General features: G+C 44.6%; 3 protein-coding genes across 4 annotated transcripts; 1 reads left to right on the forward strand and 2 right to left on the reverse strand.

Moving 5' to 3' along the window:
• Window positions 1-441: 441 nt before the first annotated feature.
• On the reverse strand, window positions 442-8,282 carry fam161a (FAM161 centrosomal protein A). The gene is made up of 7 exons (XM_017457972.3): window positions 7,855-8,282; window positions 5,484-5,746; window positions 4,047-5,315; window positions 3,479-3,646; window positions 2,130-2,229; window positions 1,884-2,035; window positions 442-1,075 (listed from the first exon to the last, which is right to left on the reverse strand). Exons 1-7 carry the CDS (start codon window positions 7,996-7,998, stop codon window positions 640-642), a joined length of 2,532 nt encoding a protein of 843 aa, XP_017313461.1. The 5' UTR covers window positions 7,999-8,282; the 3' UTR covers window positions 442-639.
• A 1,121-nt stretch (window positions 8,283-9,403) lies between these two features.
• cct4 (chaperonin containing TCP1, subunit 4 (delta)) lies at window positions 9,404-15,222 on the reverse strand. Its single transcript, XM_017457973.2, has 13 exons — window positions 14,924-15,222; window positions 13,768-13,820; window positions 13,582-13,671; window positions 13,387-13,495; window positions 12,752-13,016; window positions 12,407-12,539; window positions 11,474-11,613; window positions 11,202-11,298; window positions 10,946-11,056; window positions 10,676-10,806; window positions 10,063-10,297; window positions 9,687-9,800; window positions 9,404-9,585 (listed from the first exon to the last, which is right to left on the reverse strand). The coding sequence occupies exons 1-13, from the start codon at window positions 15,042-15,044 to the stop codon at window positions 9,571-9,573; spliced, it is 1,614 nt and encodes a 537-aa protein (XP_017313462.1). The 5' UTR covers window positions 15,045-15,222; the 3' UTR covers window positions 9,404-9,570.
• On the forward strand, window positions 15,156-24,942 carry pus10 (pseudouridine synthase 10). Of its 2 annotated transcripts, none has more exons than XM_017457975.3 (18): window positions 15,156-15,279; window positions 17,249-17,388; window positions 17,524-17,754; window positions 18,257-18,343; window positions 18,441-18,475; window positions 19,492-19,603; window positions 19,871-19,932; window positions 20,026-20,071; window positions 20,221-20,285; window positions 20,451-20,536; window positions 20,625-20,750; window positions 22,133-22,189; window positions 22,546-22,622; window positions 22,705-22,760; window positions 22,863-22,980; window positions 23,521-23,663; window positions 23,869-23,968; window positions 24,548-24,942. In XM_017457975.3, the coding sequence occupies exons 2-18, from the start codon at window positions 17,260-17,262 to the stop codon at window positions 24,584-24,586; spliced, it is 1,569 nt and encodes a 522-aa protein (XP_017313464.1). In that variant the 5' UTR covers window positions 15,156-15,279; window positions 17,249-17,259; the 3' UTR covers window positions 24,587-24,942. The 2 variants fall into 2 exon arrangements, with proteins under 2 accessions (XP_017313464.1, XP_017313463.1); XM_017457974.3 differs by lacking the exon at window positions 15,156-15,279 and adding an exon at window positions 15,379-15,629.
• Window positions 24,943-25,989: the final 1,047 nt, after the last annotated feature.

Consider the following 25,989-nt stretch of genomic DNA (forward strand, 5'->3'; position numbering starts at 1 on the left):
AGCAGCCGTGGGAATCGAACCCCCGACCTTGCTGGTGTGAGGCGAACGTGCTCACGTAGTACACATTTCTGTCTTTTCTTTTCTTTTTTAATAAATACACTATTTTCATTCTTATTCTTATATTTATTAAGCTGGCCCTCAGCCTCATAAATACAATACGTCTTGTGTTGGACTGTGTTATTGCTACCGCAAATCCATATTATTATCTACATATCTATCTATCTTATCTACCTAGGAAGTAATAATAGTAGATGTAGTAAATATTGAGTATAGTACAAAAGTAAACAAAGCCAAAAGTCACCACAGATGATGAAGGATGTTTGTCTGAAATGTCCAGTTTCTCTAAAATCTTTGTGTACTACCACCAATTTAACTACATCTGTCCATCCAGCCTCTATCTGTCTATCTATCTATCTTATCTCAGGTAACACTTTTATTCAGTAAAACCAACATGGACACTGACCCACCTATGAAAGATAGCAAATCTTTATTATATCAAGATCTCAACATCTACATGAAGATGAAATAAAAGAATGGATCGATTCATACTCCACCCTTACAATAAATACTGCACCAAAAAAATAAAATCCCAACCATTTCCACAAGAGGAGCTAAAGAGTCACAAATAAAATGGCTCCTTCAGTCCTTATCATCATTCTTTTCTTCTCCTCTTTCTTCACCACTCATAGACTCCTGACTTCCACGTCCGCTTTTCCCGTCTTCTTTCTTCCCTCCATCCGTTAAAGGGCTTGTACTTCTTTTACCGCTGTCACTCGCCCTGCTTGTGTTGCTGTGGCGACTGTGGCTTCTATCACTGCACCCTTCATCACTTTCATCCCCATCCTGATCATCAAAATCATCAAAATCCAGATCGTCCTCGTAGGGACGACCGTCGTCTCCGTCCTCATCGGGGTCACCTTCTTTGTCTAGTTTTTCTCCCTTGTCTTCCTGCTGTCTCTCGTTCTTCTTGTCCATCGGTACGTCTGGTTCACAATCTTCATGATCAGCAGGATAGTTGCCAGGTAAATAATCTTCAAAATCAGCATCCTCTAGATGACAAGCTGTCTGGTCCTTCCTGGGAAAACAAGCAACTTTTTTCAAACTCAAAGGGCTACGCCAATATTAACTTCCATAAGTGCTCTTAACATAATTAAAATCCCCCTGAACTCGAGTGTGCAATATTTAAATGGTTACCTCCTCTGGAACATCGGTGCTTGCGTTAAATTTATCGACACCACCGTTATTCCATTTAAAAACCACAACTTTCTTAGCGCTTCTGTAGAAAACAGAACGTTTTAGCCACATCGACCCGTGCACTAATCTATCTGGCTACGTAACCTAGCTAATGTTAGCCATGAACAAAAACGATCGTTTGACTGATTATGGTATATTTTGACAGATTTGGCTGCCGTGAAATAAATCCCAGAGAAAAGAATGATGTAAATCAAGACTCTGATACTGAGATCGAACTCGTGCCAACCTGTGACAAAACTAGCGCTTATTTACAAGCAGTTAACTAGCCTGCTTGCTAACTAAATTGGCTAATGCTTTAATGATATGTTATTTGGGGTTATTTGCTCATTTCTCCATAGTGTACTTGTATAGTTTAAAACAAATAGCAGAAAACATAAGGAAGTATTTTATATGTCTACACACACACACACACACACACGTACATCACGTATAACAGTAGCAATAGTTGTTGTTAATAAATAGATTTACTGTTCTATGTTTAATGAGTCTCATCTCTACATCTCTAACTGTAGAACCGACTTTTTTTTTTTTATACTGTGTGCAAACACGCCAAGTTTTAAAGACCGTGTGTGTGTGTGTGTGTGTGTGCAACAGGAGCAGAGTGATTAACACGGAGAGTACATGCTGACCTGTGTGTGAGAGACCCATGAATCACTGAGCGACCTGAGAGGGTGTAGTCGTGTTCACTTGTGAGAGCTTTACTGTTGACGAAGGCCTCACTGAGACCAAACGCACGCAGGGCTTCAGTATAGTGCTTCTCTGCTGCCTTCTTGGCATTCATCTGTATTACAGATACACACACAAACATCGCCAGCATCATTACCATGATCATAGATAGGTAGATGGACAGATAGATAGATAGATAGATAGAGCACCTGTGTTACTCGTTCTAGTAGAAGAGGTCTGCTTTTCACTCTCTCTTGAATTTCTCTCATCTCCTCTTGATACTCTCTGCGCCTCTGCAGGTCCTGTTTCCTGTGCCAGCACACACACACACACAATAACAACAAATGTGTGCCTACAATACATTAAACCGTTTACTGCATGGTGTTGCCATATGGCAACAATTCATTTATCTCCAATTTTTTTTGATAGGCAATCATGTAAAACTACTATTTTTTAACGTAACTAAAAAAGGGGGCTTTAACTTTGACATAAGAACCAAAAAAAATGCCAAGTCACATGACCAAGAAGTTCTGCTCGCTCTTCCTTTTCTGCATTCGCATGGCATCATCTGAGGGCTCTCAAAATGTGACGACTTTTTCAATATTTATGCGAAATTTACTTAAAGTAAAAAAAATGTAATCACTACATGAGATAAGTTAACATTTATGTTTTGTCATTTAATCACGTATATACATTTAGAGTATTCTGTTAAATGGTAAAATGTAATCGTTGCCGTATGGCAACAACATCTTTGTGGTTAGCACGTACGCCTCACGCCTCCAGGGTCGGGGGTTCGATTCCCACCATGACCCTGTGTGTGCGGAGTTTGCATGTTCTCCCCGTGCTGCGGGGGTTTCCTCCGGGTACTCCGGTTTCCTCCCCCAGTCCAAAGACATGCATGGTAGGCTGATTGGTGTGTCCAAAGTGTCCGTAGTGTATGAATGGGTGTGTGAATGTGTGTGTGATCGTGCCCTGCGATGGATTGGCACCCTGTCCAGGGTGTACCCCGCCTTGTGCCCCATGCTCCCTGGGATAGGCTCCAGGTTTCCCCGTGACCCTGAAAAGGATAAGCGCTATAGAAGATGGATGGATGGATGGATGGCAACAACATACGATGATGGAACTGTCGTATGTGCGTTCATGAATTTAAACAGACCTACATAGCAAAAAAAATAAAAAGACACCAGGCTTCTATAATAGTATATTTACATTTTTTTCCAAAACATGTTTGGATCTAGTTTTGTATGTATTTTGAGTTACTGTAAATCAAAATGGGGGGGGGGGGGGGGGGGGGGTAATCCACGTAACTTGTCTTGTTTGTATACTGTGCATCTCTAGTACAGGATGTTCTTGGGTAAGATTTAAGCATGAATACTCAAGTGACACTGGCATGTCAAAGATTAACACGGGTTTAAAAACAACACTCATTTCCATTTTAAAAGTACACCCAGTTACTGTAGGGTCACAGGATGAATTCAATATCCATTGTAAGTTCAGAGCAATTCACACCACCATCCAACAATACTTAAATAACACGTCGTTCCCAAGCACAGAATACCTGAACTCCTTGAGTTTGGATTCACAAATCTGTGCCAGGGCCACGTGTGGGTCGTTGGCCTGAGCACGCTTGGCTATCAGCTTTTGCAGTTTCCTCTCCTTCTGCCTCTGTTGCTCCTTCCATTTCTCCTCCTCTTGCTCAGCCTTCTTCTTCTGTTCGAGAACTTTCCTACTCAGAAAGGAGAAGATCTGCTTTCAGGACTGGAGCTAGAGGGATGACTTGGGAGGAAGGATTCCTAGGAGGGATGGAGGGATGATGGAGGAGGCAAGAAAGCAGGGACACACTCTTGTTGGGATACTGGTTAGGGGTGGGGGTTGTGGGAGAGTCGGTGAAGGGATCAGGGATCGTGCTTACATATGATTGGTTGAAAGTTGGTTGGGATCTTATTCTTGATCGGCAAGTCTTATTCTAAAACTCCGGATACAGCTACGGGACCGAGGATCTAAGGGGAAATACGTAAGCGAAGCACAGACCAACACAGAAATTGTAAGACTAGTCAAGTTAATTGAGGGTTGGAAGGTCCTGAGTTGGTACGCGGTTTACCAATCACCAGGCTGGACGCAGTTACCTAATAGCCTCTTGACGTTTCTTGGCTGCGTCAGTAATTTTGGAAGGAAGGTATTCATGGCTCCCAGACAGAGATGAACACACAGAGGACAAAGGTGTTCGAGGTGAAAGTGAATCAAACAGGCATCTAGATCTCCTCTGGCTCCTCCTCTCTGCCTCAGGATTGGCCGTGAGGCGCTCTTTACGCGAGCTGACGTTAACCGTGCACAGCTTGAAGGGTTCGCAAGCTGTCAGAGGTCGAAATTCCCGTTTGCTCGCAAGCTTCTTCTGAAAGCGCCTATAGCTGGCGTCGAAGTCGGGCACCTGGGAGCCGATTCTGTTCCTGCGGTTGGTGCTGTCTTCAGACTGCTCTTCTTTCTGAGCACGGCGTTCACGGTGACGTCTGGCCAGCATGCCGGGTGGCCCGGTGGCGCTCAGGAGCATCTCTGTCGCCCGCATCTCTTTCTTGATTTCCCGGTAGAGCTGCTCTTCTTTATGCCGCTCGCCCAACGCCGCCTCCTTAACCGCACGGGGAACAGGTTTGGCGCGAAATGGGCGCCTCCTGTGTTCCTCTTGCTCCTTAATGGAGAGGAGCATCTGGAGATCCTTCTGCTGTTTCTTGATATGCTCCCTCTCTAGAAAGCTAAAAGGCCTCTGGGTTGCGAAGAGGCGCTGCTGTTCTGCATCCCGCAACTGCCGACGGCGTTCTTCAGCTCGCTCCCGCAGTTCCTCGTATAACGGTAGGCGCACATGAGCGGGCACCGCAGTGGCTCGGAACTTGCGCTGGCACTCGGTCAGCTCCTCTAGCTCCCGGCGTAGCTCCTCGTTCTCCCGTTCGATCTCCGAGCGAGACCTGATCCCCTTGCGTTTGTTTTCCGTCTCCCGGAGTGTCATCTGGAAAGGCTTGGGCACCGTCACCTGTGGACGCCAGCCTTCCTCTTTTGACCGCTTTCCTTTTCTGGACCTTTGAACTCTGGCCATGGTGTTTGGTTCCACCGTGGTTTGACGGTCACCTGGATGGTTCTCTAGCGACGCTGAGGAAGGTTGCTGCTCACTTGAAGACATTTTGTCGACACAGAAGCCTCTCCACATGTTCTTGATGTGTTCTTTTGGTGAGATGAGAAGATCTTTTGTAATGTTTTCACTGACATGGTCACCTCGGTCACTTCGCACCTCATCCATGCAGGTGCTGCTTCTGAGCTCGTGGGCTGAGTGAGCCCTCTTCAGTTTTCCCCCAGTCGTATTGTTTGTCTGATGACACTGCAGCCTACAGCCAGACGCATGCCTCACACTGAAAAAGAAAGACATCCCAATGTGAAGGTTCAAGAGATATTATACATGACGTTCCCCGAGAGATCTCTCGCAATTAGTGAAGTTTTGATGATCAATCTTTACCTGGACAAAGTTTTCAATCCCCAACAACAAATCACTAACATGAGAGAAGAAAACAGGAACTCACAGACAAACTCGGTCAGAGTTGCTCAGAGGTGCAGTGCCCTTCGGCTCAAGTTTCTTAAGGTACATGAGCTCGAGATCAGCCATGGTGCGAAGGTGGGCTCTCCTCAGCTGCTCCAGCTTTCTGTAGTACTCCTCATTAGAGAAGTACAGCTCACGCAGGTCGATGTGATCGCCCATTTTACAGCGATCTGTCATCGGCAGAGGGCAGCTAACATTAGCGTGAGCATCATCGGTGCCTGGGGCTAATTCAGAGTCAGACTCTATCTGAAAGAAAGATAGACAGGGATCCGAGGTTTAGGTGACAATGGACTTACAGTGCCCCTCCACTAATATTGGCACCCTTGGGAAAAATGAGCAAAGAGCGCTGTGACAAATTGTCTTTATTGTTTAACTTTTTGATCTTTTGTTAAAAAAAAAAAATCACAAAAATGCTCTGCTCTCATGGATATCAAACAATTGCAAACCCAACACAGGTTTATAAAAAAAAATATCTTTGTTAAATATAGGTGTGCAACAATTATTGGCATCCTTTTAGTCAATACTTTGTGCTAACTCCTTTTGCCGAGATAACAGCTCTGAGTCTTCTCCTATAACGCCTGATGAGGTTGGACAATACATGGTGAGGGATCTGAGACCGTTCGTCCATACAGAATCTCTCCAGATCCTTCACATTTCCAGGTCCACGCTGGTGGACTCTCCTCTTCAGTTCACCCCATAGGTTTTCTATGGGTTTTAAGTCAGGGGACTGGGATGGTCATGGCAGGACCTTGATTTTGTGGTCAGTAAACCATTTCTGTGTTGATTTTGAAGTATATTTATATCACATTTACATATGATGGTTGACTGTTTATACGGTAATGTATATGCTAATGTATGTTACATGTAGTGGTTAATCGGTTTGTTGTACAAGATGTTAACTGGGAAAGACTCAGGATTATCATAAAGTGATATGAATGAACTGTCACCTCTGCTGCTGAGGTGATGTCTGAGGCGATGCTATCGAGGGTCAGTTGGAGTTTAAACTACAAGCTTGTTCTATTGTTCTTGCAGTTCACTTTTCATGCAGCAGAGGGCGCTAAACATCACACATTGCCCCTTTAATCAGGTAAAAGAAAGCGGGGAAGCTCTGTCCACATGGATGTTATGAGAGAGATGCTGCTGATGGCTGAGGATCGTGAAGACAGACGGCAGAGTTCAGCAGGAGTCTGAGGAACGATGACTTCGGGTGAAACGGGGCCTTCGGCAGGACTGCGGGAAACAGAGCCAATCCATAACCAAGTACTGCTCAATGTGTTTGGGAAGGTAGTGTTGGCTGTCGGAAGCAAGCGGAACCCTCCTCCACCACGTTAAATGAAATTCACTACTTACAAGTTATTTTCTTGCATTATAGCTAGAGAAGTATTGTTGAAGTGTCTTTATGGATTTGAATAAAAAAGGAAATTTCCTGCTTTTTGTTACACACTTGCCTGTGTGTTTTATTTTGGTGACTTGATTAGTACTTACCGCTCGCCTTGTAGTTATTCTTGTACGTGGGGTCCATAAATGCTAAATATGATAAATATATCTCCTTACAGAAAGTTTCACCATATCAACAATTATATGTAATGTAAAAATCCCGAGGTGTCTACTGTCCGAACCGCTGTCATCGAAACAACACCTGACCAACCAGAATGAATTCAACAGAAGTGTGGTGTAAAATGTAATGATTTATGGTGTGATGCGAGTCAAATGTGTGACCGAAACGCGTCAGTGTTGTAAGATGGCGCCCCCTGCTGGTGACGAGTTATTAGACCTCTACACACTCGCATGTGACCACACGATTAACAGGTTCATCTTTCCTCTACTCGGTAACACCTGCTAATATTTCAGCGTGTTTAAAAGGTGTAAAACTATTAACATGAAATCATGAATTAAAGGTGCAGTGGGTAAGATTAGTCTCCCCCCCTCCACATTACCGCTCTAATGGTTAAGTTTGTAATATATCAAATGTCTTTGACCCTTCCCACCAGGGTTCACAAAACCCCGCCCCCAGGATCTACAGTGGCCTGTAGAATGCCTATAAAATGACTAATTGGATGCCCATTCAAACGCAAAGAAGCATTCCGGACCGGAAGTCACTTTTCCAAAAGGGTTTTCTCAGCAACATACTACTTTCATCCCGAGGTCATGACTTAAAACATTGTTTATCAGTAGTGTTCTACACATTTTGCAAATTCTTTTTACAAGTACATTTTGTTTAAAAAAAACAAACAAACGCGTATCGAACCTTTAATTAATCATGTTACGCTTACGTTTTCGTTTTTATACTTCATTTTAAGAAATGAAAGAATCCGGTCCGAAAACTTAAACCGGAAGTGCCTCACTGAACTCACCTGTTCTCCATCCGTTATTACCGGAGCAGCACGCGCTCTCTCGTATAAAGCCAGCGGGACTTTAGTGCGCGGATCCACCGGTGTTTTCAGACAGGATGTAACGAGCACGTTAGCGCGATGAGACCTGTCCATTTTTTTAATCATTAACAACAAGAAGAACACCAAATTAAAACTAATCACAAGCACGAGCCCTGTTTTATCTCCGAGTCAGAAAGGGATTCCTCTCAGGACTCCCTAGCAACGGCGTCGCGCGTGAGGAAGCCAACGGTCCAATCACAATCCCAGTTCCACTCCCTATTGAAGTGCGCTAATTAAGGCGCGTGACAGGCCGCTCAACGCCCCCTATAGTGCACCAGAGATACAACAGCAAGGCGTTTGGGATCGAGCCACTCAGGGCTAGACAAAAGAAGTAAATGAGATTAAGCGGATTCTTTTCTCCACCTCAGTCTGATAAAAGCGAACTGTCCACTCCTTTTAACATTATACTTTTTTTTGTTATGACGACAAAGTTATTCTGTTCTATTCTTGTGCCAAGTGTTGAATTAATAATAGGAATAGAATATTAGAATAGAATATTAGTATAGAATAATAGAATATTTTTGCCTGTTTATTTATTTATTTTTACACCATTCATAAGAGTTGTAAGTCCAGTTGAATGTCCGAATGCGCTTGAAAGTGATGCTGTGAGAGACTGACCCTGCTCATGCCATCGATAGTTAGTAGTCGAACCACCACTGGTTCTGGGGGCGCAGTTTTATGTACATTGGTGGGCTCAAGGAGTGAAATTTGTATTTCATTTTATTCAACTCGACCATAGGCTGTAAAAAAAAAATAATAAGTTGGACGACACACCTTCACTCTCTTCCATTGTAGAAAAGTGAAATAAAGTCAGTGTGAAATAAAGTGTTATGGAAATGTAGAAATTAAAGTTAAAAGCTCCAATATCCTCCCGAAGATCCTGAAAAAGTCTGTTGGTGCCTCAGTGACTACTTCGCTCAGAGAAGCTGTCAATCATGAAGTCACACCCATGTTTTTTATAGCAACAAATAACTATTAAATAACTTTTTTTCTTTTTTTTTAAACCCATTTATTTGAAGTGTAATTTGATTGTTTAGTTTGTCTCGCGTCCCATTAGTTTACATGGAGAGGGCGGGGTTTATGACCTGTACTGCATGCAGGCATCTGGAGGGCGAGCGAATCGTTTTCGTTTCACCTTTTCAGGACTTGTGCGGCACACTTGAACTCAACCTACTTACCGTTATAGACCTAATTTTCACACGTCTTACCCAATACACCTTTAACCTTCAAAACCAAGCATGTACATTTTTTTACATGCCTCTAGTCATAAAAATGGACAGTGGATATTAGGAGTTATGTATCAAGTATCCACGACTGTAGACACTCTAGATAACTTACCTTTACAGAAAATGTCAGTCACTCGTACATTTTTCAAAACGTGCCTTGCGCGTTTGATTCGTTTATTAAATTATTCGACGCGTTCAGGACCGGTGCGGCGGGAAACTGAACTGAAGCAAAGAGAACACTGGTGTCCCAAAAAAAGAGAGGAGAGTTTATTAAATTACGCAACGTAACATCTACAGACATCTCATGAGCAGTTGGTCATGGCGAGGTGTTTGGCGAGGTCCCCACATCCTTCAGCAGCAGTGCTTCAGTCCATCAGTCATCTTCAAACACGCGCGTGCACACACACACCCCTTATCGCGTGTTCAACTGCAGAGGAACGAGAGCGTCAGGAGTGCGTTTAATCACACAGATAGAACCAACCATGCTGCCTAGTTCACCCATGTTTTAAAGGACGTATCGCTACTTACCACGTCGTCGATCTTGAGGATGCTGCGCACCGTTTCCGTGGCGAGGGTGAGGGCGCTGATGGACACCAGCAGGGGCTGGACCACCAGTTCCTCCAAGATGTTAGAGATGCCACCCTGATGGAGAGAGAAAACAGTGGTTCAGCATGAACGTCTGTGATACATCACCCCTCTCCCAACTCCCATTACACATTAATAAACAAACTCACAATTGTTGCAAATTTCTCTGGTATAAGAGGAATAAAACACTTTGAGACACTAATTCGCCGATTATTTCCCTATACCAGCACGGCTCCCAGAAGTGTTTCGTTCCTTACTTGATGCTTGTTGCCATGGTTACACTTTTAGCACAGTTAGAGAGGTTGTTTGCGAAGCCCACCTTGCGCACGTTGATGCCGGCCGTCGTCTCGCCTTGAGCGTGCCTGTTGCGCAGCTCGGTTACCGTGGAGATGGGGTTGAGACCGGCGTTCTCGGCCAGCGTGGAGGGAATGACCTCCAGGGCGTCGGCGTAGGCACGCACGCAGTACGCCTCCATGCCGCCCAGAGTGCGGGAGTACTCAGCCAAGCGCAGAGCCAGCTCGATCTCCGGAGCGCCGCCGCCTGCGATCAGAGCCCTGCGGGGGGAGCAGAGGCGACTCCGTTACGACGACATGGAGACAACTATCAACGACTACACCTTCTAGTGCTGGACTTTTCCTTTCGTCTGCTCTCAGCACGTCGTTTCTCAGCTATGGGAAAGGCGCTATACGATACAAACACATCGTTATCGTAACACGGACGAGCACACGATGCCGACATGGTTTCATGCAGCTTCCGGGCTCCGTGTTAGATCCCGAAATTTTAACGTTTTCTGTAGGTTTTCGGAGTAATGTGCAAGTTAAAATGGCAGCCAGGCTACGCAATATAACGTTGTAAACACATGACCGTTCTATTGTACTAAGAGATCAGATTAAGAGAGACTAAATGATGACATCACACAAACAGGGGCTCACCTTTTTTTGACGAGGCAGCGGATGACACAGAGGGCATCGTGGATGGAGCGCTCGGCCTCCTCAATCACCAACTTGTTGGAGCCACGCACAATGATGCTCACGGTCTTACCTGGATTGGCACAACCGGTGATCTACACACACAGTCAAGAAATGGCAACGTGATGACACAGTTAACAGGTTGTCAACATCAAGCCCCTTTAAAACCCTACACCTTGACTATATTTACTATAAAGCTAGCTCATGTGCAGTACTCAGATCAGCATGTCTCACCTTGACCAGTTTGCCCGAGCCATTCAGGCTCACCTCCTCAGCCAGCTCGGCCAAGCCCAACATCTCTGGCGTGAACTGGTCAATGTGGGCGATGGGCTTGGTGCCGATGGTCTGGAACGTAACGACACAGCGTTTCGGTGTGATTTCAAGCAGTTACAAAATGACTCAAATTAAACAGCGTTACTGGCTCCGGAATAAAGCCAGACTAATATACCTTATGTTTATTAAATCAAGTGATTAAACACTGTATTCTCACCTTGCAGATGAACTCAATCTCGTCCCTCTCGATGTCCTTCACCACCATGATTTTCATCTTGTTCAGGAAATGAAGAGCGAGATCACTCAGCGCATCTCTGAAACAACGCAAACGCATTAGAAAACACACACACACGGAGATCCAACTGGAGAATGACTTTAGGAGCTTTACAAACGGCATCATATTCATATAGGTGTATTTTATAAATAAATAAAGTCTCCCCCAAACTTGAATCAGACGCGTTCTCTTATTAGTTCCTCGTCTTTCCGTACCTGAGGATGGATTTCTGGATGAGCAGGACGTTGCAGCCGGATTTCTTAATCTGTTTGATCAGGTTGAGGATGTAAGCTCTCTCCTCGCGGAGCACACGGTCCATCTGCACGTAATCCGACACCACGATCTGGTTATCCATCTGTCCCGGACACGAGGAGACACGAAGAAAACACGGAATAAGAAACTAGACTGTTGTAAAAAGCTGATTAAAGAATTGGTGAAAAACAAGAAGCTCGGTTGCTTAGGGGTGTGGATCTCTCTCTGACGATACGATACACACATCTTGATATGCCGTACACGATAAGCGATACAGGTTAACAAGTAACAATTCAGTACACTTTAATTCACCACTGATCCGACACAATTCAGTACGACACAGTGATACGATTCCGTTAAATAGAAGTTTAGGAAGTCTGTGGAAGATAGGAAGGTCTTTAGGACACAGCAGTCTGTGGGGTTCTTTGTAATGTGACAATTAAAATGAATTATTAAATATGAGAGAGAGAGAGAACAAAAGAGAGGGAGAGTGGGAGAAAGAGGGAGGGAAAGAAAGAGGGAGAAAGGAGGGAGGGGGAGAAAGGAAGAGAGCGAGGAGGGGAGAGGGAAAGAAAGAGGCGGAGAACAAAAGGCGGGGGAGGGGAGAGAGGCAGGAAGAGAGAAGGAAAGAAAAAGGGGTAAACAATGAAAGAGGGGGAGAGAGGAAGAGAGGGGTAGAAAATGAAAGAGGGGAGAGAGAGAGAGGTTGTGATGTGGGTTTTTAACTCATTCTAGCTGTACTGAAAACAGCTGGGCTGATTTTATAACTGTAATAATTCTCTCTTCACCCCTTAATTACTCTTACATCGCATCATGTAAGGAAGTGATGAAACAAGCTGTATCCCTAAAAGGTTTTGGACCCCATGATCCATAACAGACGCGGTGGCCGTACGTACATCGGTCTTAGGAGGAGACAAGCAGAACTGGATCAGGCCGATCTTGGCCTTCTCTACACGGGACAGTCCGCTGTTCACCACCTTCTGGGTCAGAACCAGACCGTCCACCAGCTCACAGTCATCTATGGTTCCTCTGGAAAACACAGACGCCGTGCGTTAGACAGGCGAGACGCAACCCGAAACCAGAACGAGCAACCCGATCATCATGCCTCTATTATGCAGACTAACATTTAATTAACAAACAAATAAACAAGTAAATAAATAATTAGGGGAAAAGAAAAAAAAAAAAAGTCAGAAAGCGGCGACAAGCTCCCGTTTTACGCGTTAACGCCGCGTGCAACTCACCCGAGCTTCTTGACGATGTGGATGTCGTGGAGGTCGACCCCGGTGGCGGTTGCCGGGTCGATGACCCTCATGACGGCGTCCACGCTCATCGGGGCGAGCAGGCTGGAGTACTGCGACACCACTTTGGAGCACAGAGAGGTGGTGGCGCTGTTGAGCAGAGACTCGCGGTCACTCAGCTCCACCGGCTGGCTCATGGAGGTCAGGATCTCCACGCCCTTATCCACCGCCTTTTGGAACGACTCCGAGATGGTGGTCGGGTGGATGCCTGGGATGTCGGGAGCGACGTCAGTAACGCTGATTAATATACGTATAACCCGGTATTTATCTACGTTAGTTATTTCACTGCAGCGACCCCAGCTCGACGTCACGCAGCAGCACTTCACTGACCTACTCCGTGCTTTTTCGTTTCTTGTGATGTGGATTAAAAACGCTCAATCTCCACGATAAATATTTTTTTACAGCGATAACCGGGGAAGCGATCCAGCCAAGATCGTTACAGAACCACGCAGACGTGTACAAACGGAATTAAAAAGTCTATCTATAAATTATATAACGGCCTCGGACGTACAGTCTAACCTTCACTGTGACGATGATGAAGGACTGCGTTATAAAGATCATGAAAGAGGTTTGCCTACCTTTCTGCAGCAGCTTGGCGCAGGACTCCAAAAGAGCTCCGGCGATCACCACCACAGACGTAGTGCCATCTCCAGCCTCGATGTCCTGAGCCTTGGACAGCTCTACCAGCTAAAACACATGAAGATCATAACACCGTAAGCGTTCCCGCTCATTTCTGAGACTCCTATTAGGGAACTGGAATTGTCGCGTCTCACCATTTTCGCAGCAGGGTGCAGGACCTGCATCAGGTTCAGGATGGTGGCTCCGTCGTTGGTGATGGTGACGTCTCCTTTCCCATCCTGGATCTACGACACAAAGAAACATCATAGCTTTCCTTAACTACACGACGGTTTTTAGAAACATGAGCAAAAAAAAGTAGTAGTAGTATTAACGAGACGTACCATTTTGTCCATGCCTTTAGGGCCGAGACTCGTCCTGACAGCATCGGCGACGGCTGTCGAACATGACATAACACACACGTCGTTAGAATACAGCAACGTGCGTCAGTATTAACACTCATCTCCATCATCAGTGCTTTAACGTACGATGCTGGACAGCTTTGCCGTTATTCGCGAATACATAGATACGGATACAGTCAGCGATTACTGATCTTACGCGACAGTACATAAAACCTTCCGAATTGCATAAAAAACAGCACGATGGGATTTTTATCCGTTTATAGCGACACACTGGTGCATCCATTAATCGTCCAGGAGGTGCAAGATCAAAACACCTGACTGGTTCATGCCGGCGTGCTCCGTATGGCACCGACACCGGAGACTCCTTCTGTAAACGATAAACAAGCGCCTCCTTATGTATAGTGAAAGATTTCATGGCGCTTGAATATCAGCGATGTTATCAACCACCCGATAAATCAGTCGAGCGCTAGTGACCAAGTATCTGAACGGATTTTACAGCGCCGGTCGCTTTGCCTTGGTACCACAGGACCAATCCGTACAGGAATTCGTGGAGGCCCCCCCTCAGGAATTCGTGGAGGTCCCCCTCCCCTCCCCCTTTGTGATCTCGTGTATCGAAGATGTGAATGTGCGTCATCATGACGTGTCTTGGCCCAAACCTGAGGTAATCTTGCAAAATTGCAAGTTCTTCCGACAAATATTTGTCTTTTTTTAATCAGAATTTGCTTGATTCTGCGTTCATTTCCACCATCGCAAAATCCTGGAGGGACTGCAGGGATGTTGATATCGAGCTGAAATATCGCGCACATTATCGAGTATCGTGATGCATCACACCGTCCAGCCCAGAGTCAGAGGAACATGGTGAGATGAGGGGCGTGGCTCCTGCTGCAGCATCACCTTACATGGTGTTTGTACTTAATACTTAAATCTTTTCCCCATACTTTATTTTTTTTTTTCTTACAATACTACAATAGGCGAATGCGGTATTAATTCCAGAGTATTTATCGAGCTAGTTTTCCAGAAGCTTCTTTACAGCATCCCGTTATAACCTATAAACTGCAGCGTCAGCAGCTAGTTAGCATTAGCCTAACAAACCCAACACCTCAATTACAAATGAAGACTTCAATGAATAAATACTCGCCTTTTCCCGCGCTGATGTTGCTGAACCGAATCTGGGCCGGTTTGTCCCGGTCTACATAAGTGCCTCCGTTGTTCCTGCCTCCTTTAGGACCCCTCGGCACTGCTATGGCGGCTTCGGGCATATTTATTTCAGTATTATTATTAAATCCCACTAAATTATTTCTTGTTAAGGTTTAAGGAAAACGTCCGCGCTCCCTGCTGACCCACACACCGCTCCTTCGGCTCGGATGGACGCGGATTCGTTTCGGTTCTGCCTCTGTTAAATTACAACAGAACCTTCCAGAGAACCACCGGCTGCGACCAACGTAGCGAAAGGACCCAAAGCAAGCGTTTGCCGGCGCACCCTGATGACGTAAGGTAGGCAGCGTATTATATGCCAGACTTAAATGTTATTTAAAAAAACATATATATTTTTTTTTTTAGAAAAACAAGCTCATAGTTTGATTCATTTATTAATTAATCTTTTAATGTATTAAATATTGTGTAAACTTTTTTTAAACAATACGGTTTTATTATTGTTAAATAATTAATAACAACACCGATAAAAAAAAAAACCCCCAAAACAGTTCAACTCAACTCCGCATGCTAACGTTACTGATCGAGTAGAGACCACTAGCAGAGTTGGATATTTGTTCAAATGTTTAGCTAATAAAAGTATTCCGGAGTCATTGTGAACACTTTACGCATTGAACACATCCTGTCTGAAGGTAAGTCTGGGTTCTACGAGCTAAATGGTCAGTCTGGTTAACTTTATTACGCAAAATGAAATCATCATGTGTTCTGCTCAACCAGTCAGTGGGTTCATGTTGTAATCTGACATGACGGATATCATTTCTGTAAATAAACATCTATGACCGCTAATGTCTTAACTAAAACGTACGTTAAAACCTTTATTTGGCATATATGTGATGCCTGGGTTGCCAGATGTGCAGTCCCAAAACTGTCAAAATTTATACAATGATGATTTGTAAAAATCCAGCATCATCAGGTGCACTGTAATATTTACATATTAACATCATCTCCATCTCCATACTTCTCACACTGAGCTCCAGGGATCCAGGATGTGTGTCTAAGCAGTCCTTTTTTTTAGTGGTGTAGATCAACTACTATCAACTAACAGCACCAAATATCAAGGATGTTGTTGTTGTTGTTTCTTCTTCTTCTTCTTCTTCTTTTTCTTCTTCTTCTCCTTCTTCTTCTTATTAACCAGTAATTGTCTTGTCAGCTGAAATAAAAGGAGTTCATCTAACACTAACTATGAAATATTTTAAATAATGTTAAGGTTAACGTGACTGCAATTTTAACAAAACCTGGAAATGCTGTTACTTTGAAACTGGGTTTAAGACCAACATCTGGATAAGTGGAATAAAAAAGCTCTAATGGCTCGAATAAACTAATACGATGGTACAAAGTTGCGGTATTGTTGTTAAAATTAGATCTGTGCTATGCCATAAGGGTCTCTGTGCATTTTTTTCCCCAGCTTGAGAACTCTGGTATTATCAGATAGAAGAAAAAAAAAAAGCAGTATTAGAAAAACATTCAGTTGCTTTAAACATGTCCAGGTTTTTAGACACAGAGGGGCGGTTTTCGTTTGTAGAATTTCAAATTTGGTCCGAATCCGGGAAAAACTGAGAAATATAACTGTTTGTCGTTCAGAAGAGAAGTGAAAGGCCGTGTTATGCGATGAGTTTTATAGGAGGTCTTAAAGAGAGAGCATTAAGGGGCCTGAACGAGAACCCTATGGATCCACCATATTGTAGTTTCTGTCCTCTGAAAATTTCAAACACCAATGAACTGCCCTGCTGAAAAGAAAAGGAAAAACCTAAAAAAAAAAAAAAAACAATAGAAACCTGCATAGAAATTGTAATGTTATAATGGGAATTGTATTGGTTTTAATGGAAACTGTAACAGTCCCTGTGGGTCTCTACTGGTAATTTGTTGCCTTCTATTGGTGGCATGTTTTGTCTAGTGGATAACAGATGGGTTGTAATGATGTTTGTAGTGGAAACCATTAGAATTTCTGTGATGGTTTCTATTGTTTGGGGTTTGTTTTTTTTCAGCAGGGTGGTATTGGTCTGAAGCAGGTAATAACTTGTGTGTCAAACCCAATCACGTTTTCACTGTCAGAGGTCAGAATTGGTGCTTACTTGCTTATATGGTGGCGTTCTATTCAAGTGCTTAAAAGTATGCGAAATGTCTGACCTCCAGCCTGTGAACAAAAAAAAATAAATTCAAGTTCAATGTACGCAAATTCCACAGGAAAACAAGAGCTCTGGTCATTCTTATGATATTCTCTTTGTTTTTTTGTTTTTTTTTTGTCTCTCAGATATTCCTTTCATGATGCTGTCACTTAAAGATAAAGACCGTGCGGTCATCAGGAAGCTGTTGGCCGCTGGCTGCTGCGGAAGATGCGTCCTCCGATTCTGTTGTGTGGGAAAGTATTCTTCATATCAGCAGTCCTGTGAGGTGTGTATGTGTGTAACCCGCTTTGTTCCATATCCTCTTCACTGTCATCTGTCATCCTTTTAAATATCACATGTCACACAGTCCCTCGTGCAATACGTTTAGCATCAGTGTCTGTTTCTCCGTACTGCTCTGTAGGACATAGAGAAAGAGCTTTTAGCGTTCCTCGGTACGGACGATGCCGAGCAATCCCATGATGCCTCAGGAGAGACAGAGACGGGCGACCCTCCGTGTAAGAAAATGAAGCTGGAGTCACCTGGAGAGAACGCGAGCGCGGGCGGTGCCCCGGAGCCGAAGGTGCAGTCAGGGGTGTGTGTGGCGTGTGTCGGGGTGCTGCAGCACTTCTGCGATCAGAGTTACGCCAAACAGGTGAGTGACGGCTATTAAGGCTCACGAAGCGTTCAGGTGAGCGTTTAAATACCACGAAATGCCATTCAGAATCGGTTCCGCCGTAACTGCGCAATCACAGCAGGGGATGATCTGAGATATCTGTAATAAAAGTGAAAGAAAGAAAAAAAACCCCACAGCTGTGTGAGATCACGAGATCGGTGTTAAAATAAATGGTGGTGGCGGCATCATATTCAGCGTTTACCATTGGCGCCTTGGTTGCTTCTCTGATCAGTCTCCTCTTTACTTCATCTTTTATTTTTGCTAGATAAGTCTCCTCTAGAAGAAGTCACAATCGTGCCATATACTTTGCATTTAAAAAAAATGAATTGAAAGATTCACCGTTCCTTGTTGTAACATGACAAAATGTGCAGACGGTCAAGGACGGGCGGGGGTGTGAATACTTGCGCAAGGCACGGTAGATACGTGTGTAAACTACGACGCTTGTCAAAACGAGCGTATTTTGCCTTTCGTTTGTCTGAAGGTGTCGGACGTTGTGAGAAAAGGCGAGTACCGGTTCGACAGTCTGATGTTTGCCGTCTCTCTTCCTGCTCAGCTGTCGGTCAGAGAGGTACGCCGACCTCCTCATCGCACGCTAGCACTTTAATCAATCAGACTCGCATCTCATACTCTGGTACTTCACCATGTCCGTTTTTCTCCTTTATCAGCATTCCCTCTGGCTGCACATCAAGAAGGAAGTCAGGTACGTAAGAGTGTCACAAGATCTGAACAGAGATGGAATCGTTGACTCTTTTCAGCGAGTCGTTCTGTTAAACGATTCGTCTCGACACCGATTGGTTCGGTTTGCTCAAACGTCTAGTCCGATCACCGGTCAGGGCTAGGATTAGGGCTTGAGCAACGTGAAATCGGTACTCATCGCTGATGTTTCGCGTTCATTTAGTACGTGTTTAGAAAACGAGTTCATTTTCACGTCGAGGTTAATACAGGCTACTGCAGCGTGCTGGAAACGGAGTACCGTGCAAAAAAGGCTTAGGCACATGCGAAGAAATGCTGTAGAGCGAAGACGCCTTCGAAAATAATGAAATTAAATGTTTCGACATTTATTTATATATATATATATATAGGGTGCCTAAAACTTTTGCACAGTACCGTACATACGACTGGTTTTCACACAGGGCACGTTTAAATACGTGGTCCGGATCCGATCGCGATTGTGTCCCGCCAGTTTCAATATTCACAGTTTTGACCTCGTACGACGTCCGTGTCGGTCCCTCAGGGCTCCAAGCGTCAATCGAGATTATAATGAAGTAGTAATAAAATCGAGGTAGTAGGGATAATAAACAGCTCTGAAGATGGCGATTCAACCGAGAACAAATCACAAGTTCATTTGTACAAGGCGACGATACTTGACGACAGGAATGGCGCATCACTTCCTGTTTACCTTTTGTTGAGGTTAATACAACGTTCCTCGATCCTGGTTCTGGACTACCCTGAACATTTTTGGTGTTCTATCTCTTCTAACTCAACCAGTTGAACAGTGAGTTGAGTGAAAGGGAAGGGGGGGACACCAAAATCAGCAGGGAGGTGGGAACCCCGGACCAGGACTGAGAAACACTGGGCTAGAAAAACCCAAAACATGGCTCATAAAAATACTAAATTAGTGTTTGGGGCTCAAATGAATAACCACTGATGCCTTGTTGTGCATTGAGAACGTACAGAGTATTAACATGGATATTAATCTGGTATGGTGTGCGTCAGGGAGAAGAGCATGTGTCTGGATAAGGAGGACGTGGTTCAGGTGAAGGACGCCTTTAAATGGGCCGTACAGGGACTGGTGGGCAAAGAGCTGGGAGCATCGGTACTCGCTAACGTAAGTGTTACCGTACCTGGCGTCAGTGTTGCGATTTTAGCAAACTGTTGAATTCTCAAATCTGATTGGTCAGAGTGTGTGTACTGTGTATATATTTTGCAAATCACATGTCTTTATTAATGCACTTGGTGAAATACGTTATTATTAATGCGTTACTAAAAAGAAACTCTAATTAGGTTCATTGGGAACAGGTCCTACCTTCATGTCATTACTGATACGGCTTTCTCACATGCTAACGCTAACGGTGTGTCCTGTTTTATCCGTCAGAGTGCATTCGAGGTCAGCGTGGGTTTCGCGCATCCAGAAACGGACGGAGATTGCCACTTCCTGTACGTCTCTTCCTCTCTTCGTTCACCTCCGTTCTTTTCTCACTAGCCGCTTTCTCAACGTGACTAAGCGACGGTTTGTCGTGTCGTTCGCAGGGCTACAGAGTGTCCGGATTGCTTCAAGCCGACGAAGAACAAAGCCGTAAGTACTCGCGGTGCCGTTCTGTTCTTGTTTTCATTCAAATCGCGACCGCCCGTTGTCACGGTTACATGCTAACATTTTGACAGAGCGCTAATTCTGTATGCTTGAGTAGTAATGACCGAGCGAGTCTCTCTGCGTGTCTTCTTCAGTCTGTGTTCACCAGGATGGCGGTGGTGAAGGCGCTGGAGAAGATCTCGGATACCAAGTTCCTCAGGTCAGAAATATTCAAACTTTCTGACCTTCGTTGTCCAACGCTTGGAAGCAAAAGCGCAGGCCAATTTTTAACATTTTTTTGCACCGATCCTGCCTGTCTGAAAGTGCCACGTCCAGACTGGACTGACACGATATTCACTGACCTCTCTGCTGTGTGTCTGTGTAGACATTACCCGTGTCCACCTGTCTCACCCTCCAGCAAGTGCACTCCACTAGACACCACATGTCTGCATGCACCTGTCTTTATAGCAGGTAAATCTGCCCGTCTCGTTCTCTCTGTTTTACGACCTTGTCAAGGACCTTTGTTGGACAATGTTGACTTTTTCCTGTCTGTCATTAGGGCGGTATAATAAGTTCTCACGGGAGCTTCCTCAGACCCCCTGGGTGATCGACGGAGAGAGACGCATGGAAGGATCGGTGGAGGAGTTGATCGCCAATCCTCTGCTGACTGCCTTCAAAGCGGACGGTCAGTGAGCTCGATGTAGTCGGAAGATGTAGCTTTATTTTTTTATATATAGAATGCACATTAATGGTCAAACTTGCTCATTATATTTGGCAATACCATCACTTGGGACACATCATCAGTGATTTATCCTGGGGACGGTGGATGTTTTGCGTCTTTCGAGATCAGACACTTTTACTCAGGTGACCCAGGCAAGGTTGATCCGGCTCTGGCTTGTTTGCTCCTTTTAATCCATAGTCATCTGAAAGACTTCTTTTCTCCTGGTTACCCCCGACCACTCCCAGTAGACTGTAGGTTCTGCTGAGGGAGTGGACCACCAATCCTCTGCAGCCCATTTCAACTGGTTTGCACATGGTATTTCACAGCTTGGGGCATGACCAGATACCTCCTCTATCTGGGGCAACAGAGTCTTCATAGACTCTGACCAGAGTACAGTTCATGGGTTGTTGTAAGGATCCCTGGCGGTCACTGCTTTTGGCCCTGGCTTTGGGGTCACTCTCATTTCTTGAGAAATGTGATGGAGTTTCTAGCCTAGAGCCACTTGACTTTGTCCATCAGGAGATGATCAGGGTTCTCTTAAGGCTCTAGGACAGCAGATCCAGTTCTCCATGGTGCCTCTGCCCTTGCACAGTCAGAACGCAATACTGGTGTATCTGCGGTATTCCAGAAGAAGAGGTCGGAGGAGTCGGATCAGGAATCTGACGTGCTGCGTTGACACTCTCCAGAGCATTTGACAATATGTACCATTGGTGCATCCCAACAACTTCCCATCAAGCCCCTTACTATCTCGTTCCAACAATCCCGGTGGTTCGAGCTTCTCCAACCCCTGCCCACACTTCTTCCTCTACCAACCGGTGCCTCTCCTTGCTTGCTGGTATGAGGTTGTAGCTCCCTGCCCTATCTCTTCCAGTCCCAATCCCAACTCCTCTGCGAACCAGAGTTTCTACAAAGTCATTGTGGCAGAGTCTGGATTCAGTCTACTTCCAGTGGCATCCCAGTCCTTCCTGTTATCACCTCGATGCAAGCCATTGAGATTTTTTGGTTTCGTTTGAGACCCTATAAAGTCGGATCTTTCTTGTGTGGACCACCATGGTCGGGTCTCTCAGTCGAGGCTTGGTCAGGTGGCTGTACAGGACATTGTTGCTGTAGTCTCTGGGGTAGATGCAGCCACAGGCAGAGGTAATAGCTGATCCTCTTATCAAGTTGTTACCAGGACTTTGTAGATCAGCAGCAGACAGACGATGCACTGAAGCATGGTGTTGGTAGATCCAGGCACCAAATATGGTTTTAACTTGAGAACACTCCAGTGGTTGCAGTACCACCTAGTGGTGGAGTTAATACTTGTCAGATGTTCTACATGTACTCTCAAATCTTTTTGTTCGCAGGTTTTAACTTCTGCTCATCCGGGAGAGAAGACGTGGACGTACGGACTTTAGGAAACGGTGCGTCAGAGTCATTGGATTTACGTTTATATGTATCATTTCCTATTTTCATCCATTCCTCTGTGGTAAAAGTTTCGCTCACAGTGCATTCTGTGTAAGATAGTCTCGGAAACAGGGACATAAAAGACGTTGGATGTTCCTCAAATATCAGTTGTATGTGTTCTCCATGTAGAGGTACGTCCAGTATGATGGCTCCCATGTGAATTTCGGCATGTGAGACCAAGCCTTATATTCTAAAGTCTAAGCTGATGAATAAACGCGTCAGTGTTTCTCAGTTGTGCTAGAGCAGGGGAAAAACAAACATCTGGATTTTGCGAAACACTGACGTGACTGACTTGTTGACGTGTCTCTTGCAGGACGTCCGTTTGCCATCGAGCTTCTGAATCCACACAGAGCGAAGTTCAACAGATCCGAAATGAGACAGCTTCAGGAGGTACTGAACCGACGGAAATGTCTGCCTTCAGGCAATGATCTGCTCGTTATTAATTTTCTCCTCGTCACTCTCGTCCGCGCAGACGATCAACACGTCCTCCGACAAAATCCGAGTCCGAGACCTGCAGATCGTGACCAGGTGTGCGTGAGACCTTTTTAATAATATACTGGTTACGCAGGCGTATCTCCATTTCGCTGGATTTGTGTGTGTGTGTGTGTGTGTGTGTGTGTGTGTTTGTAGAGAAGCTACAAGTCGCATGAAAGAAGGAGAAGAGGAAAAGACCAAGTCCTACAGCGCCCTCATCTGGACCCAAAAGCCTATAACGCCTGCCGATCTGGACTGTTTTGCGAAGATAAAGGTTTGCGATCTTCTCTATTCGTTACTGTATCAGCGAGAGTATTGAAACCATTAAAAGTGTCACTTCGTTTAGCTTTTGATTGATTTGGATAATAAAAAATCAGTTCGTTAAGGGGACGATCATTAGACATCAGGTGTGTTAGAGAAGTGTGGGAGTTAAGTTTGTGTCAAAAATAATAAACAAACAGTAAATTGTATGGTAGATGTATTATATCGACTGCATATTATATGAATGTATCGATGATTAACAGCAATGAAATTTTTTTTTTCTCATTCTGAAGTAACACAGCCTCTCGGTTACACACCAATAAGTGCCTTGATTTACAAAAAAAAAACCCCAACAACCCCCTAAACAAACAGGAAGAACGACAATAGTTCATAATAATCTTCCCTGAAGTTTAGGGTTGGGGGAATTGTGCAAATAATTAATTTTCTTACTTTAAGCACTGAGTAGATACTGGAAAGGAAAGTGTGTGTGTAGTATATATACGATGTGTGTGTGTGTGTGTGTGTGTGTGTGTGTGTGTGTGTGTGTGTGTAGGAGCTGAAGATCGATCAGAAGACCCCACTCCGAGTCCTCCATCGCAGGCCGCTTGCAGTCAGACAGAGACACATCCACTCCATGAGCGCAAGCTACCTGGATACACACCACTTCACACTGCAGCTGCGCACCCAGGCCGGGACGTATCCTTACACACACACACACACACACACACACACACACAAAGAGATTATTTCAGTGTCGATCGACCGCTTCTCCCTTCGACTGATGTTGAAATTCAGTCATTTGTTAGTTTGAAGCCACACGTGGACCGTCACGTTTGTTCCGTCGTCTACCAATCACTGAACATAGAGCACGTTAACACGACCTTAACGAGCGGCCAAACAGCTACATTAAAGAGTTCGTGCACGGAGACTTCGGCCGGACGAAGCCCAACCTCGGCGCCCTCATGGAGACGGAGGTGGACATTCTGGAGCTGGACGTGGAGGTTTGTTTCATCGAGCCACAACATTTTAAAATGGATTTTTTTTAAACCCCGAGTTCATCACACGACGGTTTAGTTTGATCTGCTTTAGATCAGCAGTGACGACACAGATTACTAGAACAGTAAGATTGCAACTCGTATCGCTAACGTGAACCGGCTAGCTTGCTGCTAGTGCTTTGACGGAGCAAACAAATGGCCATGTTTTTCCCGCTTTGTAGCCCGAACATCCCCAACCGATACCATTCCGACACCCAAGTAAATAACGAGTAATATCTCGTCCTAACCGCGCCGCATACGTCCTCCTGTCACACCAGCGTGGAGGACAACCGCTAACTTTTCATAGCAGTAACGGACGGAAATAAAACGACGTCACAAATATTTCAGTATAAATTATATTGAAAGTGTTTCAGCTTGGAGTTTTCCTTTAAAGCTTGAGGGTGAAAGCTGAAAGTGTTTTAGCGTATAGTGTATTTTCTTGTGAACTTTAACGGTAGCAACACTTAATGGCGCTAAGAGCGGAGTTTTTAACCTTTGTGTTCCCTGTGTTGTTGTTGTTGTTGTTGTTGTTGTTGTTGTTTTCAGTCCGTGGATGTAGACTGGCCTCCTGCTGTACCCGAGTGAGCAACGGAAACCCATCCTGAGGAAATCTTTGGGGAATTCCCATCTCCATACCGGCGTCCACACACCATATTTCCATTTATTGTAGCTCACTGATGATGATGATGATGTCAACTCGTGCTAACGTTAATAGTTGTAGTAAATCTGCCATACCGTGGATACGGTGTGGATTTAATCTTAAAACTGTATAAAATCAGGCCGAAAACTATTCACGCTGACCGGAGCAGGTCTGCTTTTGGACCGGGGTGATCGGGACGATCATTTCAGCCGTATGTTCTCTGAAAGCGAAGAGAGGAAAGTATGATGGTTGTATCTTTCTTTCTGCTTCTGAATTCTAAACAAGACCCTCGTTATCACCATGTCTTGTGGATTTTCTGTTAATAAACCACCCCAAAAAAAAAAACAACCCCTTCAACACTCAGCAGTCGTTCTTATCTCTACTTCTACAGCCCCCTCCGAAACTATCGGAACGGCCGGGCCGATCCATTTGCTTTCTGCCGTAGACTGACGACATCTGGGTCCGAGATCAGATGATGAGTAAGAGAAGAGAGTTTAGAATTTCAGCTTTTATTTTCCTGATGTTTATATGTAGACGTGTTAAACGACATAGGACGCGGCATATTTTGGATCAGACTACCTGATTTTTAGGTTGAGCAAAAATATTGGAACACGCGACCGACAGGTGTTTCTTGTTACCCAGGTGTGTCCTGTTAGATCGATTGTTTAAACATTAAATAGTTCTGAACATCTACTCGAGGTTTTAGCCTTCAGTTTCACACGTGAAGACTTAAAAAAAAATAAAAATAAATAAAGTAATTTTTTTTTATTTTTTTTTAAAAAGGATAAGCCAACACGAAGATCAGAGAGCTGTCTATGGGAGAAAAGCAAGCTATTTTCATGCTGAGATCGGAGGTTTTGCACAAACATTGGGCGTAGCCAATAGAACAATTTGGAATGTGTGAAAAAAGAAAGAAACCACTGGTGTACTGAGCAACAGACACTGAATGGGGCCGCCAAGGAAAACAACAAACCCAAAAACAACAGACATCGCCAACCCAAACGCCTTTGGTGTGTAGCATAAATGAATTGGCTTTGCCGTTCCAATAGTTTAGAAGGGGTGTGTGTGTGTGTGTGTGTGTGTGTGTGTGTGTGTGATTTTAAAGCAAGGACATGTGTAAAGATCACATCATGTTACCTAGCAACAGTGTCAGACTAGCCGTACAACCATAAATTGTACGCAAAGCATACTTTGTCATGAATTATATAACAAATATTGTTTTATTAAGGTGAATATTGATCAGGTGTATATACAGTGTAGGGCATAAGTTTGCATCCCCCCTCCCCTATGTGTTTTGAATAGGGAACAGGGGAGATATCCCTCTATTTCACATGACCGTTCATATACA

Source organism: Ictalurus punctatus, chromosome 26 (genome assembly GCF_001660625.3).
Source record: "Ictalurus punctatus breed USDA103 chromosome 26, Coco_2.0, whole genome shotgun sequence".
In the NCBI taxonomy this organism is placed as follows: domain Eukaryota; kingdom Metazoa; phylum Chordata; class Actinopteri; order Siluriformes; family Ictaluridae; genus Ictalurus; species Ictalurus punctatus.